Raw genomic sequence first — 11238 nt, 5'->3', positions numbered from 1 at the left:
CCCCGCCCCGCGCCCCCCGCCCCGCGCCCCGCGCCCCGCGCCCGAGCCCGGCCCGCTGCGCCCGCCCCTGACGGCCGCCGCCCCGCGCGGCCCGGCACCCCCGCCGGCGGATGTCGGGGGCCATCTTCGCGCCCCTGGAGGGCCCGGGCGCCCCGGACGCGGCGGGCGGACACCCGCTCGTGTGCCCGCTGTGCCAGGAGCCGTTCGAGCGCCCGTGCCTGCTGGACTGCTTCCACCACGTCTGCGCCGGCTGCCTGCGGGGCCGCGCCGCCGACGGCCGCCTGGCCTGTCCGCTGTGCCAGTGAGTCCGCCCGGGGCCCGGGCCTCTCTCCGGGGAGAGGGGCCGCCTGGGGGGACCCAGGGGCGGGGCGGGCCGGGCTTTGGCCCATGCTGCAGGTCAGATCCGCTGAGGTCTGGGGTTCCCGCCCTGGGCTCCCACAGAAAGTCAGGGGCCAGGGTGGATGTCACCTCCGGACTTCGTGCTACTGGAGCACCCCAACCGAGACGGCGCCAAACCCTCACTCAGGGGTCCCCGAAATCCCCCCCGGCCCTCACTCAGGGGTCCCCGGAAATCCCCCAGGCCCTCACTCAGGGGTCCCCGAAATCCCCCCGGCCCTCACTCAGGGGTCCCCGAAATACCCCAGGCCCTCACTCAGGGGTCCCGGAAATCTCCCAGGCCCTCACTCAGGGGTCCCGGAAATCTTAGGTCAATAGGAGCAGGGGATGCCTGCTGGGTCACGGGGCATGGCCGTAAACTCCCCGAGGCCCCGAGAGGGGCTGGAGGGCGGACTCTCGCCTGGTCATCCCAGGTCCCGGCCCCTGAGCTCCCAGGACTCGCCCAGGACGGGGTCAGAGTGGGCAGTGACTGGGATATTTATAGCAGATGCCAGCCTGCTGGGCGGCACCCACCCCCCACCCTATTTTTAGTTCCCGGCTGGAAGGTGGTGGGGGGTAGGGAGCCTGGGGAAGGGGCCTCTGATCTGGCTGCACCGGCTCCGCAGACACCAGACGGCGGTGAAAGGCCCCAGCGGGCTCCCCCCGGTGGACCGGCTGCTGCAGTTCCTCGTGGACAGCTCCGGGGCCGGCCTGGAGGTGGTGCGCTGTGCCAACTGCGACCTGGAGTGCGGCCTGCAGGCAGGGCCCGGGGAGGCGGGGCCTGGGCCTGGGGCGGGGCCTGGGGCAGGCAGCACGCCTGGGAGGGGAGGGGCGTGGGAGGGGCAGGCAGGGGGTGGGGAGGCAGGGGCCCCTAGGAGGAGGCAAGGGCGCCAGGATGCTGGCGGAGTGTACCCATCAGGGGGTCCTCCACCACCTCCTTAAGTCACCCCGGATTCCAAATGTAGGCCCTCCCTTACCGGTGGGGAGACAAGAGTGACCAGCCCACAGGCAGGTTAAGGCTACTTACTTTGGGGAGAGCTTCCTGGTCCCCAACTCAGAGTGGAGCTGAGAACCGGCAGGGGAAGGGGGGCTCACTGCTATCTGGGCAGCTGTGGGCAGCCCCCCAGCCCTAAGGGAGGTGGGGACTGTGTGCAGTGGGGCGGGGTGACCCTGCCCTGAGTCTGAGGAAAAGCACAAGGGGCTGGGGGCCCAGGGACTCTGGCGGGGGGGTGGGGGAGGGTAATTTCCAATTCCGGGAGGACGGCCCTACAGCTGGGAGGAGGGGGTGCGGGCCAGTGCTAGGACGGGTATGACGACCAGCTGGAGGTAAGGAGAGCAGGGAGGAAACGCCCTTGAATGCCAACGTCAGCACTTGTGCCTCAGCAGCCATTGTTGTGGTCAGTGCCATGCTGCCGCCTGTCCCTGCCCCAGACTCTCAGCCCGGGTCTGGCCTGGGAAAGGGAACCAGCAAGCCCTCACCCTTTTCCCCTCCCAGCCACCTCTGGCCCCCACGTGGCCAGGGCGGGCACCGCCTTTTGGCTATTAATGAGGGTGACAAAGAGGTCTACACTCACACACACACCCTCACACAAACACACACCTTTGTTGTAGGTGAAATGTTTTGCAAATGCGTTTCTGCCCTCTCTCCAACTGCATGTAACCGCCTCCCCTAGCCCATCCCAGGCACCTGTCCCATAGGGAGCCTCGTTCCGCCTCTGAGTCTCGGGGTTCTCATCTGTAAAGTGGGTACATTACAGGGTCTCATTGCATGTAAGCGCCGGCCGGAGCTGCGCGCCGCCTGGGCTGGGACTGGCAGGCTCCAGACGCGCAGCGACCGCCATCCTGCAAGGCGGGACGGGCTGAGGCTCCGGGCGGGGGGCGGGGGGCGGGGGGCGGGGGCTGAGCCGGCGCCGGGCCCGCAGGACGCGGACACCACCTACTTCTGCAACACGTGCGGGCAGCCGCTGTGTGCGCGCTGCCGCGAGGAGACGCACCGCGCCCGCATGTTCGCGAGCCACGACATCGTGGCCCTGGGCCAGCGCAGCCGCGACGTGCTGCAGAAGTGCGGTGAGTGCGGCGGGCGAGGGCGGGGGGCGGCCGAGAGGGGGGCACGGGCCGGCCCGCCCCAGCCTCACCCCCTCCCGTCCCCTCCCCAGCGCTGCACGCGGAGCCCTACATCATGTTCTCCACCGACACCAAGGCGCTGCTGTGCATCCGCTGCTTCCGGGACATGCAGGGGTGGGTAGGGGAGCGGGAGGAGGGGCGCGGGCGAAGCTCTGAGCCGGGCTCACGGGAGGCCCCGCAGGGAGAGCCGAGCGCACTGCGTGGACCTGGAGTCGGCCTACGTGCAGGGCTGCGAGCGGCTGCAGCAGGCGGTGCTGGTGAGCGGGTCCCTGCGCCCCCAGGACGGGGTTGGGGCGGGTCCCTGCGCCCCCCAGGACGGGGCTGGGGCGGGTCCCTGCGCTTGCCCCCAGGGCTGAGGCCGCCCGCCCCCAGGCCGTGAAGGCGCTGCAGGCGGCCACGCGGGAGGCCATCGCGCTGCTGCAGGCCATGCTGGAGGAGGTGCGGCGCAGCGCGGCGGAGGAGGAGGCCTCCATCCACTCCCTGTGCGGCAGCCTGCAGGTGAGGGGGTCCGGCAGCCACAGGCTGGGCAGCCCCGTGGGCGGTGACCCCGGTGCCCAGACAGAGGGCGCCCCCCAGAGCCCTTGTGGAGCTTCCGGCACCCGCAGGGCAGCCGGCCTTGAACTCCCAGGGGTGGGCCACAGTGGCCGGGAGAGTTCAGAGGGAAGCCGGGGCGGAGGTGGGTGGGTGGGTGGGTGGGTCGGTGGGGAAGGCAGGGGAGACAGGAATGACATTTATGGGGAGGGTCCTGGGCTCTCAGGCAGGGGGCGCTGCAGGGGGTGGGGCTGGTGTTGGAGAGGGCACCGGCCTAGCCATGTGGCTGGCCCAGGGAGTGGACGTGGTAGGAGGGAGGTGGGAGGGGGCCGGGCTGGGGATGTGGTCAGCGCAGCCTCCCCTCCAGGACAAGCTGGCGGAGAGGAAGGCGCTGCTGCTGCAGGCTGTGCAGAGGTGAGTCCCTGGCTTCCGCCCTGCCCCTCGGCGCCACACCCCTGGCTCACAGCCCCGGCCCATTCCAGGGAGCAAAACACCAGGTGCCCACCATGAAGAGGGCAGGGGGTGCAGGGCACGGCGAGGGGAGAGTGCAGGGGAGGTTGCTTCCAGCTGATGGGGTGATGGGACCCTGGGTCCGGCCCCCTGGGGGTGAGAAGCCCTCCCCCTGGAAGCTGAGGCCGCTGCCCCTCCCCCAGCCAGTATGAGGAGAAGGACAAGGCCTTCAAGGCGCAGCTCTCCCAGCTGGCCACACTGCTGCCCACCCTGCAGGTAAGGGACCCGGGCGCGGGGCTGGGCACTCTGGCACAGAGCGCCCCTCCCAGGCCGGGCACCGAGCAGTGTCCCTCTCGCAGGTTCACCTGGTCATCTGCTCCTCCTTCCTCAGCCTGGCCAGCAAGGCCGAGTTCCTGGACCTGGGCTATGTGAGTCCCCAGCCCCTGTGGGGCCTTCCCCTCCCACACGGGGCCTCCCAGGCCACCACCGAGGGCTGGCAGCCTGTCCCCTGGAGGCTGGACCAGGGTCGCTGGGCTCACCTTCCCCTCTTCCACACCCTCACCCACAAACTGGTTAGGCAACAGCTGATCCCATTCTAGGGGGAGGGTTTCCCACCCCCGGCAAGGGGCAGGACCTAGTGGTTCCATCACCCCCACCAGCTCTGGTGTGGCTCAGTGGATAGAGCGTCTGCCTGTGGACTGAAGGGTTCCAGGTTTGATTCTGGTCAAGGGCATATGCCTGTTTGCAAGCTTGATCCCCAGTAGGGGGCATGCAGGAGGCAGCCGATCAATGATTCTCATCATTGATGTTTCTGTCTCCCTTTCCCTTCCTCTCTGAAATAAATAAAAATACATTTAAAATAAGCCCTAGCCGGTTTGGCACAGTGGATAGAGCATCGGCCTGCTGACCAAAGGGTCCCGGGTTCGATTCTGGTCAAGGGCATGGACCTTGGTAGCAGGCTCCTCCTCAGCCCGGGTCCTGGTAGGAGGGTCAGGTAGGAGGCAACCAATCGATGTGTTTCTCTCACATGGACGTTTCTCTCTGTCTTTCCTTCTCTTCCATTCTCTCTCTCTAAAAAAAAAAAAAAAAAAAAAAAAAAAAAAAAAAAATCAATGGAAAAATATGCTCCGTGAGGAATAACAAAAAAATTTAAATAAAAAATACACCCTAGATAATAAAATCCTAATATGCAAATTGATAACCGAAGAAGTGACCAGCTGAACAACTGGTCGCTATGATGCACACTGACCACCAGGGGGCAGACACTCAGCGCCGGAGCTGCCTCCTGGAGGTCAGTGCGCTCCCTCTGGGGAAGCTGCTCAGCCAGAAGCCGGGCTCAGGCTGAGTGCAGCGGTGGTGGCGGAGCCTCTCCCGCCTTCGCTGCAGGGGGCAGTAAGGAGCAAGGGGTCCCAGACAGTGAGAGCCCCTGACTGCGAGAGGGATGTCTGACTGCCCATCTTAAACGGGAAAAATCGGGCCTAAGCCAGCAGGTGGACATCCCCCGAGGGGCTCCGGATTGTGAGAGGCACAGGCCAGGCTGAGGGACCCCCACCCCCAGTGCACCAGGCCTCTAGTATTTAAAATAAAAAAATAAGTAAAAGGACAGCACAGCCTGGAAGGCCAGTATAAGCCTCTGCTCCCCCAAAGGGCAGCGTCTAGTGGCGTCCAGCCACCCAATCTTTCCCTTGAGGCCTTCCCCTCCCTATGATCCTCTCACCACGCGTGTACACACACACACACACACACACACACACACACACGCTCACACACACACTCACATACACACACACGTTCACACACACACACTCTCACACACACACACATACACACACACACGCTCACACACACACACAAACACACACACGCTCACATACACACACACACACTCACACACTCACAGCCTGAGCGCCCCCCCCCCCCAGGAGCTGATGGAGAGGCTGCAGGGCATCGCCACGCGGCCGCACCGCCTCCGGCCCGCGCAGAGCAGCAAGGTGGGTGCGGGCGCCGGTGAGGGGTGCGGGCCGCCCCCATCCCCCACCCCGGTCCTGGCTCAGACCGTGTCTCCGCCCAGATCGTCAGCGACCACCGCGCTGAGTTCGCGCGCTGCCTGGAGCCGCTGCTGCTGCCACCGGGGCCGCGCTGCGCTGCGGGTGCAGGGGGCCCCAGCACGTGAGCGACACCCCTCCTGCCCCCCTTCCTCCCCCCCCCCCCCCCGCAGGGCTCCCCGGAGGCCCGGACTGGCTGGGCGCTGCCACCCACCGGGAGCCCGGTCAGGGCAGGACTCTGTCCGCAGCCTGGGCGCTGAGGGCATGGCAGCTGGGGGGGGGGGGGGCTCCCCCAGGCCGGACACCGGGAAGGAGTGAGGGGAGGCTGTGCCCAGGGCCGCGGGGGCCAGCCTGACAGTCTTGTATGGACCCTCCACATTGATCACCGGAGGGTTTAACATCCCCTGCGGTGTCACTGGTTCTGGGTGCGGATTTGCATCCGCTTTTCTGGGGCTCCCAGGGTGGTTCTGGGTGCAGTCTGGGGGGAGGGGGCTGGGGCCTGGGGGAGGGGCGGGGAGAGCCGCCCTCCCAGCCCCCCACCCCCATCTGCCTCCGCGCTGGCTCTCGCCCAGGTTGGCAGGGGTCTCAGGCCCCAAGGTGCTGGTGCCCAGCTGCCCCTCCCCGGTGGGGAAGCTGCTGGGGTCCCCGGTCCAGAAGCCCACGCTGCACCGGGCCATCGGCACCAAGGTGCTGCTGGCGGAGGGCGAGGACACGCCCTTCCTGGAGCACTGCCGCCGCTACGAGGACTCCTACCGGGTGAGGGCCTGGGGCCGGGCGGGAAAGGCCCTCCCCTCCTCACGGAGGTGGGGGTGGTCGGAGGGGTGAGTGGTGGGAAGCCAGCTCTCCTCTGAGCCCCGGGAGGCAGGGCCTGCGGGAGCCCCAGGCGCTCATGGGAGGCCCGCCCGCAGCGCCTGCAGGCGGAGATGCAGAGCCTGAAGGACCAGGTGCAGGAGCTGCACCGGGACCTCACCAAGCACCACGCGCTCATCAAGGCGGAGATCACGGCGGACATCCTCCGCAAGGCCCTGCAGGTGGACGCGCAGATCGCCTCGGAGTACGCCTCCGCGGAAGGCATGAGAGCAGCCTTCCAGGAGGTACCCCCGCCGAGGACCTCGCTCCCGGCGCTCACCCCTCAGCACGCACACGGCGCCCCCGAGACAGGAGGGGGAGAAGAGGGCATTGGCTGGTGCCCGGGGAGGGGGGAGGGGGGAGGGGGGGCGGGTCTTTGCTGCCTGGAACCCCGTGGACTGGCTGGGGTGCCTGTGGCTCTGGGTAGCTGGGGGACAGGAATGCCACCAGTGGAAATTCCAGCTCACACCACACGCATGCTCACCCTACTTTCTCTTTCAGATGTGGGCGGAGGCCTACCAGCGGGTGGCTAACGAGCAGGAGATTTACGAAGGTCCCAGGCGGCTGCTGCTGGGGGCACCTGTCCCGGAGCTAACCCACGTCCCGCAGGGCAGGAAGGCAGTTACCCACTAACCAGACACAGGAATCCCCATGCTCTTCCTTAGCCCTTGGTTTGGCCTCCCAGTTGCTAACTGGCCCCCACACGATGCACCTGGGGCCAGGATCCAGTGAGCAGAAGGCCCTCCCTCTCAAGTCTGACTCCGCTCTTTAAGGAGCGAAGTAGTGATGGGAGTGGTTGGGATGTTGCAATGGTGTGAAGCTGGGTGTGTGTGTGTGTGTGTGTGTGAGAGAGAGAATCTGGAGGCAGTGAGACCCAACGCTCTGGCCTTGGCCCCACAGCCCAGCTCTATGACCTCCTCCAGCTGAAGCAGGAGAACGCCTACCTGACCACCATCACCAAGCAGATCACACCCTACATCCGCTCCATTGCCAAGGTGAAGGAGCGGCTGGAGCCCAGGTGAGCGGGGTGGGGTGGGGGGTGTCCTCAGGGGAGCCCAGACACTTAGAATGTGTGGGAAAGGTGCCCCATACCAGGAAGAGCCCTCCATGAGGCCGCGTCCTGAGGTTTGAGCGGGGCACCTGGGTGGCCCAGGTGCTGGACCATCTGCCAAAACACAGAATGAGTGGGTTGCCCTGAGTTCCTGCTTCTAGGCACACGCTCTCCCGCCCTCTGGCTCTCGCGAGTGGGTCAGAGCAGAACACACTCTATGGGGGAGTGGGGAGGGCCCTCCGCTAACCCAGCAGGACATGCAGAGCGCAGACCTTCCTCTGTGCACGGTCACTCTGGACAAGGAGCCACACCGGCTCCCAGCACCAGGCAGGAGCTTCGGAAGGTGTTCCAGGGGCAGAGGGCTCCTCTGCAGGTCCTCAGTGTGCCCGCCTCTTCAATCATAGCCTGCAGGTGGCTGGTGGTTCTTTGCATCCGGTGCACAGGAGTCAGCCTGAGTTCTCCATCCATTACGCTCCTGGGGACCCATTTGCCTCATTCCTGCCAGATCTCCTGTGTTTTACATCTCATTTGCCTATTTTTTTTTCTCTGATTCTGCTTTATTGGCCTCCTAGCACTTTTTAAATAAATATATTTCTTATTTTTAAATATATATTTTATTGATTTTTCACAGAGAGAAAGGGAAAGGATACAACCAATGTACATGCCCTTGACCGGAATCGAACATGGGACCCCTCAGTCCGCAGACTGATGCTCTATCTACTGAGCCAAAACGGTTTCGGCTGCCTATTTCATGTTTTTAAAAATATATATATATTTCATTGATTTCAGAGAGGAAGGGAGAGAGATAGAAACATCAATGATGAGAGAGAATCATTGATTGGCTGCCTCCTGCATGCCCCCCACCGGGGATTGTGCCTGCAAAACAGGCATGAGCCCTTGGCTGAAATCGAACCTGGGACCCTTCAGTCCACAGGCCAACACTCTATCCATTGAGCCAAACCAGCCAGGGCCCTTGAGTGTTTGAGTTTAGCTCTTGTGCAGAGTGAGCTTCAGGACACGCAGTGGCGGCTCTGCTTCCTCTGCAGGTTCCAGGCTCCCGCAGACGAGGAGTCAGAGCAGCCCCAAGACCCGGGTGACGCCAGCACAAGCGACGAGGCGCAGGCCAGGTACGCTGCCTTCCCGCCCTGGGCGGCCGTCAGCTCATCCAGACACTCCCGCCGTCTCCGGAGGCCTGAGTGGGGCCTCCATGTGTAAAATAGGGGCCAGAGAGGTTTGTAATCTGGACAGTGACTCGCAGAGGACGGATGTGACTTTGATAGACGTGACCCACGTTTTCTAACCTTCAGTGCATGGTGGCTGCCGGGCCCCGACACCACCGAGAGCCGCCAGCACTCGGCCTGGCTCCTGGGCACTCACACGTGTGGCTCACGCCCAGGGGGCGAGGAGGAGCAGTGACTGGGGACCACTCTGGGAGCACTGCTGCCATTGGAGCCTTGGTGTTGGCAAACACTGCCGGAGGGAGGAGAGAGGGCAGTAAGACAGGCACAGGCACGGCGGGCTCTCCGCCTTCCCTCGGGGTGAGACGTGCCACGGGGTGGGGGCAGAGAGCGGAAGTGGAGGGTCAGAGCTGAGAGAGCCCGGAGCCCTGGCAGGTCTGCTGCCGTGGCTGGAGACAAGGCACGCGCGCGCCCACACACACACACACACACACACACACACACACGCACACCAGGCGCCACGGTTCGTTCCGATGCTTCAGGGGAGTGAACTGAGCTGCTGAGAGCCGAGCTGCTATGTCTGGGCAGCTACCTCTCCTCATAAGTGAACTCACCCTGAAGGCGGCCATCGCTCTGGCTCTGATGATGCGGTCGCCGTGCGGCCTCCTGCTCCGAAAGCCTGGGCCGGGTGGATGCCAGTGCTGGGCACGGTGAGGCGGGCGGCAGGGGGCGCCACAGGCTAGAGCTCACGTCCATGATCCTCCAGGAGTGACCCGGTGTGCGGGGCGGACAAGAGGGAGAAGACCTCAGAGCCGAGAGGGAACGGCCGGACCGCGCACGGCCTCACGGAAGAGCCTCCCCTGCAGAACAAAGATCCTCACAGACCCAAGGCGCAAACCGGGGGTGACGCCCCCCCGCGGAGGGAGCGCCCCGCCTAGCGGATGGGGCTGGTCCGGGGCGCGGCCTGTCAGCAGGTGGGTGAGCCGGGCCTGTGAGAAAAGCGCGCTCCCACCGCGATGTTTCACCAGGTGAAGGGGGATCGCTTATCGGCAGTAACACCCAGAAACTCTCCCGGGTCCTCATTTCAGTCCCGTGTTCATGTGACACAAAGTCTTGGTGCTCATCACGGGGACAGGGGATGAGTCCTAGCCCACATGGTTGTTCAGTGAAGGGACACCCAGCCCAACTGGTGTGGCTCAGTGGTTGAGCATCAGCCTATGAACCAGGTCACAGTTTGATTCCGGGTCAGGGCACATGCCCAGGTTGTGGGCTCTGTTCCCAGTAGGGGGAGTGCAGGAGGCAGCCAATCAATGATTCTCTTGCATCATTGATGTTTCTCTCTCTCTCTCTTCCTCTTTGAATCAATAATAAATATCTACACTGATAAAGATGCAAATTGACTGTCCCTCCATGATGCTCACCAGCCAATCAGGAGTGAGGACTCAAATTAACCCAACAAAATGGCAGGCTAATTTGCATATGCAGGCACGGAGAGGAAGACAAGGCTCCACCCAGGCGAAGACTGAAGGCTCCACTGTGGCCGGACAAGCCTGAAGGCTGAAGACTTGGCTCCGCTGCACCCCAGGTCCTGGTGCCGGAGGAGAACCGGTGCCAGCAGCCAGGGGAAGGAAGGCCTATTGCACAAATCTTTGTGCAATGGGCCTTTAGTTTTAAATAAATAAAGCAACATCCAGCTTCAGGCCTCTCCCTGGCCCAGCCCCTCCCCAGTTCCTGTGCTGCCCTGTGTCAGGATTACTGGCGTGCCCGGAGGGGCAGACCGCTCTGACGAGACTCCATCCTCAGAGGAAGCCAGTTTCTCCGGAGTCACAGCTCCACGGTTAACCGGGTGCCACTGGGATGTTCTACCCAGCAACCTGAGCACTGCTCAGCGAGGGAAACCCCGTGCCGGCCTCCTCCCTCCCAGGCGAGGGCTGGGCTCCAGAGCAGGTCCGAGGCGGGCTCCCCCCACAGCTCCGCGGCTCCTTCGCAGGCTGCTGCCTGCACCTGTGCTCGCCTTCTGCTGATTATTGAAGCAGATTCAGCAGCAACTTGTCTCTGCTAGCTTCCCATTCCTACACAGCACCCTTTCTGCGAGAGGAACGGAATGTTTTTTTATTTACTTTTTTTAATTTATTTTATTTTTTTGATTTTGTACAGAGAGGAAGGGAGAGAGATAGAGAGATAGAAACATCGATGAGAGAGAGTCATCGATCAGCTGCCTCTTGCACAACCCCCGCTGGGGATATGCCCGCAACCAAGGTACATGCCCCTGACCGGAATCGAACCCGGGACCCTTCAGTCCCCAAGCCGACGCTCTATCCATTGAGCCAAACCGGTTTCGGCCGGAATGTTCTTTAAAACGGAAAGTTGCCCTGGCTGGTGCTGCTCAGGGGTTAGAGCATCGAGCATTGGCTTGTGCACTCAAGGGTCCAGGGTTCAATTCCTGGTCAAGGGCACACATACCTGAATTGCAGGTTTGATCTCTAGCCCGGGTCTGGGTATGTGTGGGAAGCAACCAATTGATGTCTCTCTCACATCAACGTTTCTCACACTCCCTTCATTCTCTAAAAAACCCCAAATCAATGGGGAAAATGTCCTCATGTGAGGATTAACACACATAAAAAAGGAGCATTAA

At 63.4% G+C, this 11238-nt stretch overlaps 1 protein-coding gene across 1 annotated transcript; it reads left to right on the top strand.

The window, feature by feature from the left end:
- On the top strand, positions 1-10302 carry RNF207 (ring finger protein 207). The gene is made up of 18 exons (XM_084875785.1): positions 1-301; positions 1002-1134; positions 2298-2442; positions 2532-2613; positions 2681-2756; positions 2872-2997; positions 3398-3444; positions 3684-3756; positions 3840-3908; positions 5403-5471; positions 5552-5649; positions 6098-6281; positions 6434-6619; positions 6876-6927; positions 7275-7392; positions 8472-8552; positions 9370-9577; positions 9993-10302. The coding sequence occupies exons 1-17, from the start codon at positions 111-113 to the stop codon at positions 9539-9541; spliced, it is 1902 nt and encodes a 633-aa protein (XP_084731911.1). The 5' UTR covers positions 1-110; the 3' UTR covers positions 9542-9577; positions 9993-10302.
- Positions 10303-11238: the final 936 nt, after the last annotated feature.

Source organism: Pipistrellus hanaki (genome assembly GCF_964339955.1).
Source record: "Pipistrellus hanaki genome assembly, chromosome: 2".
In the NCBI taxonomy this organism is placed as follows: Eukaryota; Metazoa; Chordata; class Mammalia; order Chiroptera; family Vespertilionidae; genus Pipistrellus; species Pipistrellus hanaki.
Note: the sequence above shows the minus strand (reverse complement) of the source record. Positions and strands in the feature narration are given on the sequence as shown.

Bases quoted from the DNA above. Each gene is read 5' to 3' on its own strand.
- RNF207 (XM_084875785.1), top strand. From the start codon at position 111: ATGTCGGGGGCCATCTTCGCGCCCCTGGAGGGCCCGGGCGCCCCGGAC. The intron at 1,135-2,297 runs GCAGGGCCCGGG...CCGGGCCCGCAG, and splicing joins ACCTGGAGTGCGGCCTGCAG to GACGCGGACACCACCTACTT. The intron at 2,614-2,680 runs GTGGGTAGGGGA...GAGGCCCCGCAG, and splicing joins TGCTTCCGGGACATGCAGGG to GGAGAGCCGAGCGCACTGCG.